The sequence below is a fragment of the Oenanthe melanoleuca genome, chromosome 3, assembly GCF_029582105.1.
Source record: "Oenanthe melanoleuca isolate GR-GAL-2019-014 chromosome 3, OMel1.0, whole genome shotgun sequence".
Taxonomy (NCBI): domain Eukaryota; kingdom Metazoa; phylum Chordata; class Aves; order Passeriformes; family Muscicapidae; genus Oenanthe; species Oenanthe melanoleuca.
This window is the reverse complement of record NC_079336.1, coordinates 84,257-104,879: the sequence shown is the minus strand read 5'-3', so window position 1 is coordinate 104,879 and position 20,623 is coordinate 84,257. Positions and strand designations below refer to the sequence as shown.

Below are 20,623 nucleotides of genomic sequence, written 5' to 3'. Positions count from 1 at the left end.
CAGCTTAGTCTAAAATCTCCCAGACACATCAACAATTGACATTAAAGGGCACCATAAGTAAGACCCAGCCAACATGGTTTCACAGAGAAGTTTTCTGTAAATATTATCCTTTAATTAATTACAAGTCTCCTTTGCTAAGTGTGGCTGCATCTCCAGCAGTGTGGATAGCAGGTGAGGGAGGTGATTCTGCCTCTCTGCTGTCCTTGCCCTCAGAGCAGTGGAGCGTGGTTGCCTCAGCCCCAGTACAGCAGGATGCAGGTGCTCCAGGACAGATCTCTCCCAAACAAGCAGTGGACTGGCAGCAGTGCCACCACCTCATACCAGCTTGAGCCAATCCAGCAAACAATCTGCTATAATGCTGATGGACAGGGATGGATTGTTGGAGGCTTTTTTCCCACGTCATGTTATGTGGAGGAGTATGTTACTGAAGTAACTACAAAACCCACATGGTCACAAAATATCCATGTCTAGAGAGCAGGTCTAGTTAATAACTCATAAATGACAGGAAACAGGACTCTAGACTGAAAACCACTATGAAAAACTTTCTTTAATTCCTAGGTTTATTGTAGGGAGTGGGAACATAGTGAATGTTTGCTGCAAGTACAGCGCCGTGGAGTTCTGACAAGAAGCCGCGAAGACAAGGGAGCAGCACCAGAGCAGGCAGGACAACCCTGCAGGCAGGCCATGGGAGGGATGGTGCCAGGAACGCCACTCACCTAACACACATGAAGCCACATTCTTGCACTGTGATGTTTTATTTTGTTGTTTTTTGATCTTGCCCATCTCACTGCAGACTTTACACACCCTGCACAGTGCACACGTCTGCTTTCAGCACAGCACTTGCAAACGCAGTAGCACTTGGTTCCAAAGGCAGTTCTTGAGACAATCTTGGCCCTACAGTATTCCTCACTGTCAAGAACAACGTGATCATGCTAGTACTAACACAAATGTACAAACCTGTCTGTTACCCAGACACTGAAATGGCTTCCCTGTGAATTTCAGCACCAGCAATTTTGTCAGACAGTGCAAATTTTGCAATTTTCTGGTATAGTGGGTCTTTGGATAACAGATTCTGGAGAACCCATTCTTTGAAAAATAGGACTGCCTGTGCTGCTGCTTCCTGCTAGCTTCTATGACATCTGTAAACACTGGAACAGGTTGCCCAGGAAGGCTGTGGATGCCCCAACCCTGGTAGTGTTCAAAGCCAGGTTGGAAAAGGCCTTGAGCAACCTGGTCTAGTGGGATGCGTCCCTACCTGTGGCAGTGGAGGTTGAGATTAAATGATCTTTCAGGTCCAATTCCTTAACACTCTGTGATTTATGGAGCACAGGAATATATTGTTCCTTATGATCCAGAGACAATGCCAGCATGACTTAAAATAATGACCCCTCTTCTTCTAACCTTTTCTGCACAGGGAAGCCACCGCTAATACACCTCATTTGCACAGAGGTGATACTGAAAAGAAACAGGTTATGTAAGACAGTGAAGGTGGTATCTGCCAAGCAGGGAAAAAGGACACTGTGGGAACACTGGCATAACCAAGAACCACACACTGGTAAGGCAGCTTCATGGAACGTGGTCCCAGCACTAGCAGGCTGCTCACGTAGGTATGCACTGTCTTGTAGTGTTTCCCAGGTGAGCATGAAACAAGTGGGCTTCAGAGTGCACACAAAGGCCACCTCATACATCATTTACTGGGGGCTCTCAAAGGCTGGTCAATCAGCAAAGGGCTTGAGAGAACTCAGTCCTTGCAGCACTGGAAGACTTTCTACAAATCTTTAATGTCCAGCATTACAGGAGACAGATGCCAGGGGAACAGTGGGTTCCTGACAAGGATAATAACGACCTTCTATCCCTTCCAAGTAGATGTGCTGCTGTCTGGTGCTGAGCCTAAACACTGGTCTATGAAAAAAAGCCTTGTGCAATACGATGCAGCAAACACTGAGAAGTTCTTTTTTGTGGCAGCCTTGCTGATAATAGACAGGAGAGTGACAGGGCAAGCTGGAATCTTTACATTCTGCACAGCACTGTTTTCATGTTTAGTTTGTGTGCATTCTGTGCAAGAAAGGATTTCCCCCTTGAAGAGACCTAAACATTGTGCTAGTCAGTCCCTTATGAAAAGAACTGTAAAAAAGGACCCTGATCTCACACATCAGAGGAAGATGACAAAACTGACACTTGCTGTACTGGAAACCACTAAACAAGCAACTAGTATGACCAAACTGAGACTGCAACCAGAGCAGGAATCACACTGTGTACACTGTCAGTGCCATTGTCCAAAGGAACTACACCAGCAGAAGCAGCCTCTGCCCCACAGCTTTGGTTTGTATTCCTCACAATTGACCAGACACAGAAGTTTCAGAATCAAAGTCACCCGCAGAACTGAGTCACAGTCCCAAAGACATTCAACTGCTTAGATTAGTGCTGTGGGTTATGAGCCTGACAGAAGTGGGGCTTGTATCTGAAAAGCTTTCAAATTACTCCTTCTCATCTTCCAGGGATTTACTTCGGCCTCGCTTGCGGCTGGTTTTTGGAACTTCAGCTCTCTGTGCAACTTGGGGTGCCCCTTCCTCACTGCTTGCACTCTCGTTGTCCACTCGTCGTGGACGACCTCTCTTTCTTTTCCTCATTTTTTCAACGCCAACAGTGGGGGGCTTCTTGGCAGCCAAGGTGCCAGCTCTCTTCTTTCTGCCTCTGGTCAAAGGACGTTTCTTCCGTTGCTTCCTCTGCTCTTCCCTTTGGCGAATTTTCATTAGCTTCTCAAAGCTTTTGGTGGTCGTTGTATTCACATCAAACCAGTCCTGCAGATTTAGAAGGCAACAGGTTGGTACTGATGGTGGTAGAAATACCAAATAAAGCCTATCAGGACCTATAATATAGCTACCTTATGGGACAAGGTTTCCCTGAAATGTAAGATCTGGAAAGGCAACTACCTAACAACGCTCTGATCTTTGATGTGTCTCCCCAGGTGTCACTCTGTCTCAGAGGATTCACATTTGATATTTGCCTATTTAAAGTTACAGGAAATGCTGCAGAGCTGAACAGAGCAGCAGCAGTTTGGGACAAGGCATATAACATGACACAATACTTGCTCCCCAGACTAACACTTAAGACCAACTAAGTTTAAGGACCCTGTTGCCAACAGTGAGGAAGGAAGAAGTAAAACATGGCACACATCCAGCATTGTCTTCTTAAGACATTCTCCCCACCTCCCACAGCCTGGGATTTGTGGTTCCACTCTGCCTGCCTTACCTCAGCATGCACAGAGTTGATGTGATACTTGACTCCACTCTCTGAAATGAACTCCTTCTCACACAAGAGACACTTGTATTTACCAGCCACAAAGTCTCCCTGGCATCAAAACAAAAACAAAAAGTATTCCATCAAGAGTTGCTGGACCAGGAGACTGATAAACCTAGTATTTCATCTGAACCTTTCTCAGATAGAACCCAGCAATAAAAAATAGAAACTCTCATCCATACCAGGCAGCTTTAGCTACAGGTGATGCCTTAAGTTTAAGCTTTCATATTTTCCAGATTCCGTACTGCATTAGTATGTAACTCTGAACTTCATATAAAGTGTTAGCAAGTTCTCTTCACAGTTTAGTTAGACAAAAAATCCTTTTGCAGCCTGAGAACCAAGGACACCGCTGAAGCTTCAGGCCCAAAAAGTGCAAACAGCAGCGAATTGAGGAGAGCAATCTGGGAGGATGGGACTGCATAACCTGGAGCTGGAATTGGACAATTAACCCCAATATGGAAATGAGCCAAAACTTATAAAGTGTGTAAACTCTTGACTCGGAGTCCATCTTGGGTTGAGCCACAGCCAGGCTCTTGCACTGCCCAAAGTGAATCCTTTAAAGGCCTTTTAATAAATGCCTATTTAATTCCTTTGACACTGTCTAGCCTCTTTTCTAGGTAGCCTCTTAGGCATCACAGGAGCACTGACTTGAGTGAGCAGTTGTGCCCATGAAGCATAGGACTGCTCTCTGAGATGCCATAAGATCTCCAGCAGTGCACCTGGAAAAACTGCTCTTGTAGCTCTGAATAAAAGGAATGCCATTAAGGTGCTTTCTCCTTGTCTCAAGTATTGTTTGCAATGGCAACCTCCTTAGCACATAGGGGAGCACCTAAACTGGGGGTTGGAATGAGATGATCTTTAAGGCCCCCTCCAACCCAAACCTCTATATGAATCCATGAACTTGTGAGAATCTCAGATTAGCAAATGGCAGGACAAGAGCTTGAACAAAGGGCTATCAGAGGGACAGGGACAGTGGGGCTAATAAGAGGAAGGCTACCAACCAAGGTACATGTGCCAAGGTGAGACTTGAGTCCTGAGACACTGCCATACACAGATTCACAACCCTGAAACAGTAAAAAAAAACCAAACAAACATGTGAACAACATGCTAGCAAGAGATCACTTCTTCCTGGACAATAGAGCATTATTATGTCTGGAGGGCAATCTCAAAAGCACAAAAGAGAGGCAGAGGGAGGCAGATACCAATCCTCCAAAGCCAGAAAGCTTCTGGTAAAAAGACCATTAGAAGACTTAAGTTTTCATTAAGCTTAGTATTTACATTTCCAGTTTCTGAGCACATTTGGACATCATAAAGAGACTCCTGCAACAGTTACACTCACGCTCTATCAACAACCTGACTAAAATGATAGTTTGCTTTCTGCCTGAAGTGCAACAGAGAAGAATTTCAAAGACAGCACACTGGGCAGGTACAAGACACTTCTCCCTCCTGCACTGCTCATGTCGCTAGTGGCACAGAGCAGGAGTACAGCATCCAACATCCAAGGTCTCTGTTAAAGAGCAAGACATTGCTTACTGGTTGGTGACACAGGACAGCTGCTCTCTGGAAACAGCTCCACATACAGCATGGTGCTGCATTTCTCACACTTAAGATGATGCTAGCCTGAACACTGGGGAGAGAGTGCTGGGGGTGGGCTGGGCTGGGGCAGGGGGAAGACAATCTCTGCCCCAAACCCAGAGGGCAGCTGCCACTGACCCTTGTCTCTCTGACAGCATGCATCACACAGGGATGTCCACCACCTCCACCAATGGGGCTGCCTGCTCTCACTGGATCTGACTGGTGATTGCTGTAGGGCATTGTAAGAAACTAAGCTTTCCAGTGCCTAAAGGGGTCCAAGAGAGCTGGAGGGGGACTTTGGACAAGGACCTGGAATGACAGGACAAGGGGGAAAGGCCTCCCACTGCCAGAGGGCAGGACTAGATAGGATACTGGGAAGGAATTCTTGTCAGAGTGGTGAGGCCCTGGCAGAGGCTGCTCAGAGAAGCTGTGGCTGCCCCATCCTTCAAAATGCTCAAGGTCAGGTTAAAAAGGGCCTAAAGCTGTTTGAGTGCAATGAAGAAAACTTAAGTGCTGTTCCAAAGTGTCTTTACTCTTGTATTTCCACCTCTACCCCTTCCTTCCATGATTAGATTTAGATAGAAAGGCAGGGGCCTGTCACTTTTCCACTAGTTAAACCTCCAAAAGGACCAACTGCCCACCTGGATGAGAAAACTGTACCAGCCTGACACCAAGTTACTGGCTCTCAAGTGTTCACACACATTCCCAAAGGATCATCCCCAGGGCATTTTCATGCAAAGGACTAAGGGAGCATCCCCAGACATCCCCATGACTAAACAGGGTCTTGATTACACTAAACAACCATACTGAGATGGAGCAGAATTTGTCTCCCACAGAGACCAGCTGCATTTTCAATGTTGTGGGAAGCTGTTGGCTCATACAGACCTGAAATCTGTCCCCTCTGGGGCTTCAGAAACAGTTAAGGATTACCTGATTTGGGCAGTGGACTCTTCGGTACATCTTTATCTCTGTTTTCCATTTGCACAGCACATCTTGACTAAATGTGGGCAGTCCAGGACGAGTGTATTTCAGCTGAGACAAAGATGGAATTGAGAGCTGGAAGTAATGCTGGCTATGCAGAATTTCCTGTTCTAGGCTGAGACAAAAGTGCTATCTCTTCTGCTCTAACAGGCAAACTCCCAATAATCAATGTTTTCCTGTCTCATCAACTCTCTAGAAACATAACTGAACCTGGAAAATCCCCACAATATCAGAATCTGAAAATTCCTATTGCCCTGACTACAACAATTCCTCGAAATGAACCTACCCCACTGAAATCATAAAGCACAATTTTCCCTTGGGTTTCACTCACAGCCTAAAAGATGCCACTGGAAACCCTGAAGTCTAAAACACAGTGAAATACCACAGCATGTATGAGAGACTGGAAGGATTGCTGGGACCTTACAGCATGGCAGGAGTGATCTTGTGAGCAACATCATGCCCATAACTGCCATGTTGTTCGTGCCCACTGAGAACTCCAGGAATAGTCATTTACAGTCACTACAGCTTGCCTGAAACAAAACACTTGCACAGCAGCTGCTGCTGCAGAAATACTGTCATCTAAACGAGTGAGAGCAGAACCCGATCCCCCACGCAACATACTGCTTTCCATGTGTCATGAACATGGGGTAGGAGCCTGTACAAGGCCCATCAGATGTGGAGGTATAAACTTGAACCCTATAAAGCATTCTTAAGGCCTTGTACCTTCCGGTCATCTGGAATCAAGTCCTGCAGAACTTTTCTTTTGGGCCACTCTTTGGCCAGCTCTTCTCCTGCCAGCTCATGGAGATAGTAGATTGCCACCTTTGCAGATCTCCTCTGAACTCTGCCCGTGTTGTTTTGCTCCCGTTTAGTTTCTTTCAGGTTCTCTGTTCTTCTCTCCTCATGGAGGAAAGTGACCTGCAAAGAAGGCCCAAAAAGGTGAGCCTCTTCCACTACTTCCTATTTCAGTTACACTAAATACTGGGAATAAATGTTTTGCCAAATCCCTCATAAACAGGCTGCAGCAGCTATGGTTTACTGTCACAGACATAGGACAGAAGCACATCCCACTAGTCAGAAAGACCCCCAGATCTGCTCACAGGGATCACAGCAGTGAGGCTCAAGCAGAGAGCTTCATGCAGCTGCTAGTCTTGAAAGGTATTCCAACATTCACTGTAAAACCCTCACGGACAATAAGACTGCCTGTTCTGCTCCAATGGTGAGTCTTTTAAGAGCAAATGAAAGCATCTCATGAGTTACCTTAGCATCACTCTTCCATGGAGCAAAAGTCAGGTCATTTACTGCTGCCATGCTGATTTACTATTAAAAACTTCATTCTAGTCACAGAAAAGCAACAGCTGCTGCAAGAAGGAAACTATCAAGGACAAAATAACCCAGGGGCAGAAAAAATGCAAGTATTTGTGATCTGTAATTAACCAACAAAGTAGCAGACAAAGCCTACAGGTGCCTCAAGTGTGAGTGGCTGAAGTGCCATCACAGTCCCCTGATAACTACTGCAGGGTGCACTCACCGGCCCGTGCTTAGATCGGAGGTGGTAGACAAGTCCTGCCTTTGATCTGTACGCTTTCCCACAGTGATGGCACTTCATAGCCATTTTCTCCAGCTCAGAAGCAGCCTTCCCACATTTTTTAACATGATATAGGTATCCCATTATGCTGGTGAAGCTGCCTGTGCAGCCCTGTCAACACAGAAGAAAAATACATGGAAGAAAACTGTTCTTCAAGGGATTACATCACCAGCGTGAACAGGACCCACAGTTTGCTGACCAAAGTACTATTAGCTATCCTGACAGAGCAGAGACAGGCAGGTAGAAAACTTTAATGTTAGTCTATTCAGACAGACAAAATCTGCAACAAAGAATTGGCACTGAAATAACTATTAAAGTAATTTTTAACCAAACCATTCTATGATTCTATGCAACTCTGTCTTAAAAGCATAGCTGGGATCTTGAAATAAATCTTGCTTTGGCCAGCATCAGAGCATACTCAGCAGCATTCTCATGTGTTATATTTATGCATCCACTGCTGTTTAATTCACACTTTGCACAATGCAGCTTACCTCCCTTGTACACTTCAGTTTTCCCATTCGCTTTAAAACCTTCCGAAGGCGGTCTCGCTCGAGCTGCTCATCCAATTCTTCTCCCTCCTTCACAACTGGCTAAAACACAGCAGAAAGATGAATGACAAACACAGGATGCTCAGCATTTACATTTCTTCTCACAGGGAATTCAGTATTCAACACACTGGGACAGGAAAGCTTCTAAAATAATTAAATCTCTGCAACTTATGATTTTACAGACATATACTTCCTATAATGACCACTTTCTATATCTGTGCTGGTTTTGGCTGGGACAACAATTGGTACAGGACTGTGTTTTGGATCTGTGCTGAGAACTGGGTTGATAGCAGGGAGATGGTTTTGCTATCCCTGAGCAGCCCCTGCACAGCACTAAGGGCTTTTCTCGTACTGCTCTGCCCATGAGTGGCCTGGGGGTGCACAGGCAGCTGGGAGGGGACATATCTGGGCCAGCCCACCCCCACTGATCACAAGGGTATTCCAAACCATATGGTATCATGCTCAGCACATAAAGCTGGGGGAAGAAGGAGGAAAGGGGTAGACATTCAAAGTGATGGCATTTGCTGTCTCAAGCCACTATTAAGCGTGATGGAGCCCTGTGGTCCTGGAGATGCCTGGACCTTCCTGCCAAAGTGGTGAATGAATTTCTTGTTTTGCTTTGCTTGTGTGCTTTATCTTTTGAACTGTCTTTATCTCAACCCATGAGTCTTCTCACTTTGATTCTCTCCCCCATCCTGTAGGTAGGGGAGAGAGTGAAGGGCTGCATGGGGCTTGGCTACTGCCTGGGGTTAAACTAAAAAGTAATTATCTTTAAAAGGAGTAAACTGACAGAAAATGATGCATATTAAACATTTACTGGTCCTACTGTTTCTACTTAGCCTGACTAAAGTGAAGCAGACTGCTTGTAACAATTATTCATCTGTGCTAAACTACAGCTCAAGTTCCTTATTCTCTCTCTGATGATTATTGTATATTATTTCCTACTTCACCTAATATTACACCTAGACTGAGTAAAAAGATAAAAGTCAGTGACAGACCTAATCCATAGGGCCAGACCATGATCCCTGACCTGCATAATTTACTAATACAGTGGTTCAGGAACTGCACTGGGAATTGTGCAAAAAAAATAAGTGTGAATTATCTGAACTTTATGCAAACTTCCAAATTACCTTTTCAAAAGTTCTCAACTACAACAGAAGACATTGCTTTCTTTAAAGAAAGAGTGAAGAGGAAAAGCAGACTGTAATCTAATGTTAGATTAGTATTTCTACAGTAAAGAGAGACAATAACTAATTGCTGCTTTTGATATTTTATCTCAAATCTAGTCTGATCTGGATGTAGAAAAACCTCCTTCTTTCTAACAAGGAACTGAAAATTGCAGCCTAATCTTTTTCCTTCTGATTGGGAATGCCTTTTATATGTAACTTATTACCAGCCTGAACAGAAATTCATCCCTCTTTCTATGATGTTGCATGCCTACCATCTCTGGTAACATTCTACTGTTTTTCAGATGTCAAATCTCACTGGAAAAATAATAGTTAGACTAGACTTGAACAGCTACAACACCTGAAAAAAACACTCCATGTTCTGTTTCTGTGTGAACCAGGAAAGGACCAAGGCCTTTTCTGCCTGCAGAAGTTTTAGATGCACAGCAGTTGTGTTACCTGATTGTTATGGTCTGCCATGACATGGTATTTCATCCCTGCTAAAGACTTCAGCTGCTTCCCGCAGTGATGACATGTGAACATTTCCTGGAAATAAACAAGGACATGCTACATTTAACTGTAAATTTACCAAAGCAGTGGAAAACTCTTTGGGGGAAAGGAGCAGGAGAGCAGAACAATTTATTTGGACCTGGTAACTGTCTTCTAAGAACAGATTTTATGGAGTCTAAAATTTAGTGGAACAATGAGATACCTACATTCTTGTTTACTACCACAAACCTCCAGCAAAAGGCTGGGCAAGAAGCACCACGCACTGTTCTTACTGATGCATAAAGGACTCTTGCTTAGGGACATGATGGTGAGACGAAACTGGTTTTAAATACAATACAAAACAGGCAGGCATTTCCATCAGTAAGCTGAACAGCAGTAAAGAAACCATTGTTCATCTCTTGTGCTCTTACCTTCCTGCAATTTACCATATGTTTCTTCAGTCCTTCTACAGTCTTTCTCACCACAGCCCGGCAAGTTGGACAGGTAACTCGGCCTTTGTCCTGGATCTCCAAAGACCATTGCTCTTCAATACTACCTGTCAAAACACAATGTTTAGAACACAAGTGCTAACATAAGATCTCCTTTTTTTTTCTCCTTTGATGTCCACAGTGAGCCCTAAAAAGAAACAGGTCATGTGCTACCAAACTTGTGTCCGGCTGCACCTCAATAGTTGTATTTACAGCCTAAGGTATGTAATGTCACAAGGCACACATCACTCCTTTTCAAAGAGCACTTTACAAACACTCTTCAATCTACCATTCCCTTGTAAGGAGTGTTCTTCTACTTCACCAGTGGACATTTTTCCTTTATTAATTTCTGTTGCACAATTACTTTAACATACTGAGCAGACTTTTCTTTTGGCAAAAGTGTTTTCATAGTAAAAGCAGTCACAGATCATCAAGACAAGTTACTCAAAGGCCAGGGAAAAGCAGTCTGGCACAGTTTTCAGTTTCTAGCCTCTTTGTGAAATCCCAAGTAAAAGTTTGGCATAATCCACAAGAATTATGAATTACTGAAATGGGTTCAGGGAAGAAAGTGGTTTAGCAGCCATCTGCCTGAATTCTTACCATAACAAGGTCCAAAGCCTTTCCTCTTTTCCCAACAATAACAGGCCCAGGCTGTCCCTCTCCAGTAGGCTGGGAGGACAGTTTGTGAATCAAACAGCACTTGGCAGAAAACTGGGATGTTTAATGAGTGCTGTGATCTACAAATATCAAGTCATTCCACTCAGTGAATCAAGGCTAATTTTATTTTTCTAGAACAGATTGCTTGGGTCTCCGATTCCCAGAAAAGGTGATCTGGCAGCAATAGCTACCACGGTTTTCCTGCAAACATATTCTGCTGAGTAAAAACTATAAATATTTTTATGGGTTTAGTAATGCAACTATTTTAACAGGCTTTTGCTCAGTTCAAAAAGTGATTTCCCCATCACTATTACATTATGCAATGGGAAGAGCACATGTAACTACACCCAGGCAGTGTGCAGACCTTTCAGTCTTGCTCTGCAGTACTGACACAGTGCCAGGACAGCAGCCAGCCCTTTATTGTCAACAGTAAACTGAACTGAATGGAAACACCAGAAACAGAGTTGTTGCTCAGATTCAAATCCTAGAATCACATTTATCTTTTATCTGCTTCATAAACACTCCTTAGCTACTGCCTCTTCTTACCTGTGTCATAGGTTTCGGGCTCTTTCTGAACACGGTGGCCTTTAGTTCTGGAGTTCTGTTTTGTTTCAGTTTGCTGTTTTTTACCTGTTATAACACAAACAAGACAAACCAGAAGACTCAGTTCTGCTAGCTTTTTAACAGTAAAAAGCAGATTCTTTTTTTGCTAGAAGGTGGTTGCTATTTAGTCTCCTGTCTCAAAGTTACTCAGAAATATTCAATGCTGTTTGCTCTCATCTCCCGGTCCTCTTCAGCTGTCCCACACATTTCCTGAACTGCAGTGCCTACTCCTGGAAACAGCACTGCATGGTGACCCTGCATTAGAGCAAAAGAATTACTTCACATGGCAATTTACTTCATGAAGTCTACATTCCTGCTCAAACCTCTCAGTCTAACATCTGCTTTCTTAAAAACAGCTATGACACTGCTGGTCTCTAGTCAGCTTTTGATCTGTTAGAGATCTTGAATCTTCTTCCGAAGCACTGACTCCTGGAGGCTGTTCTTTGTTTTTCAGCTGTGACAGTATTTCTTTCCAAACTATCATCATCTTTAATTTTACAATGTTCTCTGCTCGATTTTTAAATAGTTTCTCTGTTGTCAAGACCACTTTCACTTTTAGCCTTTTTTCCAATACACTTGCTGTCACTTTCAGCTTTGTGCTGTCTACATACTTCCAAGTCCTTGGTGACAAAGACAATAGAATTGAATATAGGGACAGACAGTGAACCATCTTTCTATACTCCTATTTCACCAGCCTAGTGACCTCATTGTAGAAGGCTGTCAGGTTGATTTAAACATGATTTGCCCTGCATGAATCCATGCTGACTACTCCAAAACCTCATCTTGTCCATCATGTGTTTGGAAATGCTTTCCAGGATGACTCTTTCCATCAGCTTCCCAGGGACTGAGGTGAGGTTGACTGGCCTGTAGTTCCCCAGATCTTCCTTTTTTCTGTCCTTTAAGATACGAGTGATATTTTCTCTCTTCCAGCCTCCAGGAACCTCTGCAAGTCACCATGACCTTTCAAAGATGATCAAGAGTGGCCTCACAATGACATCAGCCAGCTTTCAGCTTTTCAGTGCAACCTGTCAGGCCCCATGGGACTCAGAATCATAAACTGTTTAGGCTGGAAAAGCCCTCTAAGATTATCAAGTCCAACAGCTCCCCCAGCACTGCCAAGGCCTCTGCTAACCCCTGTCCCCAAGTGCCACATCCACACACCTTTCAAATCTCTCCAGGGATAGGGACTCCACCACTGCTCTGGGCGGCTGTGCCAAGGCTGGACAGCCCTTCTGGGGAAAAAATTGCTCCAGTATCACATCTAAACCTGGGGCAACCTGAGGCCATCTCCTCTTGTCCTGTCACTTGTTCTGTGGAAGCAGAGCCTGATGCCCCCCGGCACCACCATCCTGGCAGGGAGTTGTGCAGAGCCACAAGGTCCCCCTGAGGCTCCTTTTCTCCAGGCTGAGCCCCTTTCCCAGCTCCCTCAGCCTCTCCTGGGGCTCCAGCCCCTTCCCCAGTTCCGTTCCCTTCCCTGGACTCGCTGCAGCCCCTCCAGGGCTCTCCTGTCAGGAGGGGCCCAGAGCTGCCCCCAGCACTGGAGGTGTCCCAGCAGTGCCAGCACAGGGGACAGGCACTGCCCTGGCCCTGCTGCCACCCCAGAGATGGCACAGCCCAGGGGCCACTGGCCTCTTGCCCACCTGGGCACACCTGGGCTTGTGTTGAGCCACTCTTGACCAACATTCGGAGGGGCATTTCCAGCTCCTCTGTCCCAGCCTGGAGTGCTTAATGGTGTTATAGTGACCCAAGGGTAGGACCTGGCACTTGGCCTTAGCCCATCATTCCAGCCTTCCTGCTTCCTTTGCAGAGCATTCCTGCTCTCTAGCAGATCCACATCCCACCCCACTTGGTGTCATCTGTGACCTTACTGAAAGTGCACTCAATCCTCTCATCTAGGTCATCAATAAAGATATTAAACTGGACTGGCCAAATACTGGGCCCTGGGGAAGACAATGGGTGACCAGCCCCAGGTGGATGTCACTCCATTCCCCATCAGTGTCTAGGCCCAGCCATCAAGCCAATTTTCTACCCAGCAGAGAGTGCACCTGTCCAAGCCACGAGCATCCAGCTTCTCCAGAAGAATGATGTGGGACATGGTGCCAGAAGGCTTCACTAAAGTCCAGGTAAATAACATTGACAGCCTTTCTCTCATCTGTTAGGTGCATCACCTTGTCATAGAAGGACATCAGGTTAGTCAAACAGTACCTGCCATCCCTAAACTCATTCTGTCTGGGCCTGATCACCATGTTGTCCTATAGATGCCATGTGATAGTACCCAAGATAATCTTCTTCAGGACCTTCCTTGGCACTAAGGCCAGAGCAACATGTCTGTAGTTTCCTGGATCCTCCTCCTGACCCTTCCTGCAGATGGGGATCACACAGGCTAACCTCCTGTCCTCTCATATCTTCCCACTCAACCAAGACTATTAGCAAATGATTTGGTAAATCCAGTTTGTTTAAGTGCTCTAACCTTGACCTCCTTCACTGAGTGTAGGACTTCCTTGCTCCAGACTTTCCCTCTGTCTGGTCTCAGGCTCCTGGATTCCTGAAGAATTCCTTTAACTGATAAAGACTGAGGCACAAGAAGCACTGAGTACCTCAGTCTTTTCTGTGTCACTTGTCACCAGCTCCCCTGCTCTGATGAGCAGTACACTCACACTTTCCTTGGTCTTCCTTTTGCTGTTCAAGTACTTGTAGAATCCTCTCTTGTTCACATCCTTTGCTAGATTCAACTCCAAGGTGGCTTTGGCTTTCCTAACCTCATACTTGTAAATGTACACTTCCGTGTCACCTGCTCCTACTTTCACCCCTTGTACACCTTCTTTTGCACCTAACCACTGATTGACAAACCTTTTAAAGGAATGAAAGACCTATGGTGTCAAGCATCTCTCCCTTTGGTCTTCGTGGTAAAAAAACAAGTGTTTGGGTTTCACTTATTTTTAACAAACCCATATTGCTGTTATCAGTTACTCAATCTCCAGATATTTGCAAGTAATGTGCCTGATAATTTAGTCTGCAATCTTTTGGGAAACTGAAATGATGCAGACTGGCCTTTACTTTCCAAAATTCCCTTCTTCCCTCCCTTTGTTGGGCTTCTAAGACAGACTGAAATTAGATCACCTACCACTGAGTAAGCAGACACTAGTCAATGGTCTCCTAGAACAAAATATCCAGAATCAGAAACAGAGTTTGAAGACTCCAGAAGATGTCATGTGGACAGAGAAATCTGAAGTACCTGGAGGCCTGTAATTAGGAATTACAAGTTATTTGTATTACCTGAAATCTTCTGCTTCTTCCTGGGAGAGTCTTTAACATCTTTGCCTTCTCTTTGCTCAGATTTCCTCTTGCCTTTCAATAGTACTTCTCCTGATAAGTAAGAACAGATATGCTTCAGTCTCAGTATTCAGTTGCATAACAGCTTTAAGTCTACTGCTGCCTCATCTTATCTTCGTATTCAATAGTTAGTAAAAAAGATAGTAGTTCTTGTGAGGCACCTAGACACCAGTGAACTGAACACAGCCTTCTCACTCAGTAACATTTAGGCAACCCATGGCCCACAATACTCTGATACAGTACAGGCATGGAAGAAACAGTGCCACAGCATGGCCTGGAAAAATAATCCTCAGGAACAGAGACAGAAAGTGCTAGGTTATGTCATAAAAACCTCACCTGCACTAACACAAAAAGGAACATACAGAAACCCAAATAATATCATGCCTGCCCTGAATATTTCCAAGCCTATCAAAGTGTTATCTCCATGAATACAGATGAGCACAAAAGCACAACAGTAGTCAGGGAACACCAATTATAGGCCTTAAAAACCAGACAGCTTCCTCCTGGGCCTGTTCCAGGAAACCCACAAGGATAAGTCAGTGGGAACCTCTCTCTGAAACACCCTTTGGAACAGGGAAGGGGGGAAGAGTGAGAAGGGGGAGCATGGTGCTACTGCCTAGGGTTATGTAGCACCTGGGATCTGAGTGGAAACAATTCAGGACTACAGAAGCCTAGGATGTTTAAGAGTGGTATCAAAGAGAGGCAAAGGGAGAGAATTACCCAATCTGGGATTGATCAAGTGTGGGGAAAATAGAGGTGTAAGAGGATAGCAGAGGACACTTGCTTGTAAATAGGTGACTGGTCAGTATACAAACCTTGTCATGTCTGACACCAAGCAGGGTCTGTGAGCATGAGCCTGTCTGTCAGGAGGTCTTCACCCACTGCTGGGACAGCTTTGTGGGCCTCAGGGGCCAGTACATCCTCAGACCAGCAACTGAGGAGACTGGGATCCAAAGAACAGAAACTGAGCAGATTGAGTATTTAAGGATGGAGGCTGTTTGTGTGAATGCTGATCTGGGTGGCTCCTGTTCATGTCTGTTGTATGTCTGTGTGTGTTCCTACAGGAACAGTCAGTCTTGCTACTGACTGGACCTGGAAGTGTGGAGCTACAGCAATTTCACTTCTATCAAGCTACTGAGTTTGCCTTTCCCCAGAACAAGATGGAATATGGATCCTGACTTAGAGGTAAGAAGAAAAGTGCATTAAAGAAGATTGAAGTTTTGACTCTGCCACACAGTAAGTTTGGAACACAGCTCCTAGGCCAGGAAATCTGAATGCTCCTACAACAACCTAAGACCCAAAGCATTCCACATCAGAAAATTGTAACTGAAAAATGTGGAAAATTAGAAGACATCCTTAAATAATAATCTAGCAATCACGAAAACTGTGTCTAATCCAAAACACTGCTGAATGGTCCCCTTTGCCACATCTTTAGTGCTGATGGTTCTATTTTTAACGCTCTTGAAGTTTATTTCTGATATGGTTGGTGTAACTCTTATACTTACCTCTTCTACATATAGAACTGAATTTAGTCACAGAATGATTAACAGACAAGTCACACAAAAGGAACAGTGTAATGTCAGAGAACTGCATCCATATTTATGCAGAGGCAGAAGTTAATTTCTTCTAATACATGAGCAGCACTACCAAGCTTGTAATTTTTGTTTGAATTGCAGCATGTCTTTCAGGAGCAAACTAATCTCTCACTGAAAAACCAGAAAAAATATCAGTTCTGCCTTGGACTAAGAGTGATAAATACCTTTTTTTTCTGAAGATTTGTTAAGGCTGTTTTTCATTCCTCTCATTTCCAGCCAGTAGGCAGGCCTGCGGATGGCGCGCTTGCCCCTGGGCTCTGCGCTGCCGTTCAGCGGGCCCTCCGGAGAGGCAGGAGCAACGCTGCTGACTGTGTCATCACAGCTGCTGTTCACTTCCAGAACAGCGCCTTCCACCTCCTCCAGCTGCTCAGACCTGGAAAACATCAAGGTGAGTTCCTGTGTACATGGATGCATAGTTGTACAGGATGCATATACACACAATCACAATAAACTTGACAGACAACATCTTTTTCATCTTCCCAAGTATTCTAAAAGTTAATCTCACAGTTCACTGAATCTCCTGCATTTTGGGAACTGTAAAGTGACAGCAATATAAAATATTCTCAGTGCTGTTTTTCAATACATCTTTTAGATAATAACATTAGTAAGCTCTCAAAAGGAACAGAAAAAAAATATTCTTTCTGCCTCAAACTTACAACTTTACAAGGAGGCACAAGTGAATCTTAATTTACAAATATGCATTTATCCTTGGAATATAAGAAGATTTCTGCAGCCCATCATTACAAAAGAGACATTTTCCATTCCACATTTCCATTCCTTCAGTCTCTATTCCCAGAGTCAGGGCTGGCACTACACAATTCAAGATTTTAATTTTAAGAATTTTAACTAGCAAGGCTTTCAGCAATTAAGACAACTTTCCAGTATATCCTAGAGATCACACTACATTAAGACTACTTTAGACTAACCAGCAGCACTGAATTTTTTTCCTAGAGATCAGAGGGAACTTTGCTTCACTGTTCCAAAGTATTTCTCTCAGGCTTTGAAATGCCTGGACACCAACATTCCTGTACATGACAGCAACCTGAATGAGGTGTCAAAGAAACACAGAATATCTATTCTCTGGACAAACACCACTTATGTAAAGAGGAAAGAAAGGGAACAGAAACATTTTGCAATGTATCCCATTGCTACTACAATTACTAACTGAAGTAACTAGGTGACTTCAGTGATGGCCATTCTATTAATACTCTGTGAGCTGTGCAGTTCACCTTTTAGCAAATCAATCCAGGAATTAATAAGGTGAGGGGGGACACTGATGGCACCAGGGCAGGTCATTACATACTATGTTTCAGGAGGTACTCCAGAAGCATGGGGAGAGGATTTCTCAAATTCAAGTCTTTAAGTTGCTATCACACCCAAAATACATAGATTTCAGAGCACCATTTGGTCTTGAACTTAAAATATTTATCTTCACAATGTTAAAATCCTTTAAAAAAATAAATGAAAGCTAATACACACTGAAGTGTCAGAAAAGCACTTTTCCTACAAACCAATAAGTGAAGTCAGCTGAGGCTCTCAACACATTAATTAAAACTGCTACAGCTCTTAAAATTCATAGTATTATATAAAGACCTGATATGGTTTTCCACTAGGATTCTCTCAGCTTTTTTCTTGCTCTCAATTAAACTAGACCAAAAAAAATTTACATACTTCTGATTTCCCAAGGACTTCTTGAGCTTCTCCTGTCTGTGATGTCCAGTCCTGGCATCCTAACAAGGCAGAACAATTCACATTAGCAGCATCATTTGTTTTAACATGTTTCACTATGCAGCCAAGCACAATCGCCTGCACTTTGAGGATGTGCATACACCACTCTTTGAAAAACAAACCACTGTTTTCTGCACCTGGAAGTGCTTAACCTTTCCAATTCCAGCTGAATTGGAACTGAAATCAAAACAGAGATGAGTCCCTCCACACTCCCCATATGAAAGCAAATCTTTCCCCTTGCAATAGGACATGATGGAGTGTTCTTTATCTCCAGTAAATTCACCCCTATGTTTTCTCCCTATACTTTATCACTTGATACTAATATTTTAGACTAATTTGTTAGTTTTTACACAGTACTTATTTTTCCTTAATGAAATAATTCTTGCATTTATCCAGCCAAGAATGTTGTTTCTAGTCTCCTTCATGCCCTCATTTTTTATCTCACTTTATCATACTCCATCATCTGCCCAGATGTTTACTTTATCCACACTGCAGAATCCTTTTTCTTATTTAACAAAGGTTTTTTTGTCACTTATCACTTGCTATGCTCCCATTAAGACATACAATTTAACGCATCTTTGTAAAAGTACATTTATAAATTGGTATGAACAACTTATTTGCTGTATGTTGCTCCTAGTGTGTGGACAATCACGTACCACCACCTTCTTCTACATACTAATCATGACTGAATGCCATTCTTAGTTAGAAAACTCAGGACAAAAATAGTAGTTATAAAGGCTGGGAAATAAAAATCATTGACTAGTGGAAGTATATATAATACCAAAACTGTAACCTAGGGAACAAAGGTAGTATTTTGACATGTACAGAAACTGGCTAAGAAACTGGAAGAACAAAAGCAACCCCAAAAACCGAGTAACAATCAACCAACCAAAAAAAAAAGAAAACAAACCCAAAAATAAAAAAAAAAATCCAATAAAACAAAAAACATACATTAAAAAACAAACAAACAAACAAAAGGCTAAATTACCTGTCTTTATAGAAAAACATGATGCACACTATCAACAGTGAGAGACACCCCAACCACCAGATAAGAAGTTGAGCAGCAGGCACTGATACCAATACAGGAATGATTAAACTGTGCCTATGGAGTGTCAGGCTCTCCTTGGGCCTCCAGCCCCAGAGTCTCCTCATGGAATTGTCAGAGAAGCAGAAGGAGAGAATTCATAACTGCTTGATCAATGACCTCACAATCAAATCTTGTCTCCTTTGGAAGTAAAGTCAATTGAATGTTTGTATTTGCATTATTTACACCCAAACAGTAGTGTCAACAGCATTGTCTGGGAAATCCCCACATGAGGAATGTGTAGAAACCTCACTGAGAAGCAACTAGAAAATATCAGGGCTATGAGGTTACAATGATAAAAATGAATATACAGGCAGGCAGGTTTTGCTGCAATTCACTGGCTTAATCTATGATTAGAAGAAGTGAAATGACTGACAAACATGGCATGTGTTTCAAGATTCACAGGGGTTTTATAACTAAAAAACTGTGCATAAGAATGAAAACTAGCATGCCACCACTTTGGTGGCAGTTAAGGATCTTCAATAAAGAAGGAGAGTGAAAATTATCTGTGAGGCTTTCCTTTCTGAGAAGTTAATAACAGCAATTACGAAGCAAACATTCACAGAAGCTGGTGTTTAAGTTCTGTGTGTTTTTTCATTTATACAGTTTACTTCCTGCTTAAAGAACAGATCTAACGTATGCAGGAATGCCCAACGGCTGGGCATAAGGAAAACAAAAAAAGTCACCTTCCTTGCACAGGTGAGAAAAAGTGAAACAGCGGCTCAGAGCCTGAAAAGATGGAGAGTGGTGAGTTGTGTCTGCCCATGGACTGTGGGCCATTCTGGTGAGCTGGAACACGGCAGCAGCTGCAGACGGGCGGCTCTACAGCATCCACCCAATACGGAGCAGAGGCTCAGCACAGAAACTCCCGAGGTGAGGGGGCTGATACGGAGCCGAGGTGAAGGTGCCGGTAGGGACACCGGGCACCCTGCGGGCCCCGACTGTCTCCGCGAGAGCTAAGTATCCTCTGGGGAACTCCCTGCTCCAGCCCCACGTTCCCGTTCCTACCCGCACGCTCCACGAACTACATTCTCCTGCAAGGAAGGCCTTTGGGACAAAGCGCACCACTGGCGCCAGCAGCGCCCTGCTCCGGGATCCTGCCCGGTTCCGGGCCGAGCAGCACCGGGCCCAGCCCGAGGCCTTGACGGCCGGCCGTGGCCTTCGGCCGGAGAGGGGCCGCTCCCGCCGCTGCTCCCCGGGAGCTCGGAGCGCGTCCCGCTCGCCGCCCGTTCAGGGCCGCTCGCCGCGCCGGGCCGCACAGCCCCGCCGGCGGTCCCGGGGAAGCCGGCTCGCTCCCGCGATCCCGGCGGCCCGCGGACCAGCCAGGCTCCCCGGGGCAGCCGCCAGCGGCACTGGCGAAAAAACTGCGGACACTCACCGAGCCGCCGCCGCCCCGCATGGTGCCGGTGCCGCCGCCACGTCAGCGCCACGCGGCCCGCGCGGTCCCGCCCGCCGCTTCCGGCCGGCCCGGCCGCCGGGAGCCGCCGC

At 44.6% G+C, this 20,623-nt stretch overlaps 1 protein-coding gene across 1 annotated transcript; it reads right to left on the bottom strand.

Moving 5' to 3' along the window:
- Positions 1 to 517: 517 nt before the first annotated feature.
- Positions 518 to 20,623, bottom strand: ZNF512 (zinc finger protein 512). Its single transcript, XM_056487256.1, has 14 exons — positions 20,514 to 20,623; positions 17,995 to 18,053; positions 16,488 to 16,696; positions 14,672 to 14,761; positions 11,339 to 11,422; positions 10,079 to 10,203; positions 9,618 to 9,704; positions 7,936 to 8,034; positions 7,388 to 7,555; positions 6,580 to 6,774; positions 5,806 to 5,907; positions 4,302 to 4,364; positions 3,253 to 3,351; positions 518 to 2,801 (listed from the first exon to the last, which is right to left on the bottom strand). The coding sequence occupies exons 1-14, from the start codon at positions 20,532 to 20,534 to the stop codon at positions 2,478 to 2,480; spliced, it is 1,725 nt and encodes a 574-aa protein (XP_056343231.1). The 5' UTR covers positions 20,535 to 20,623; the 3' UTR covers positions 518 to 2,477.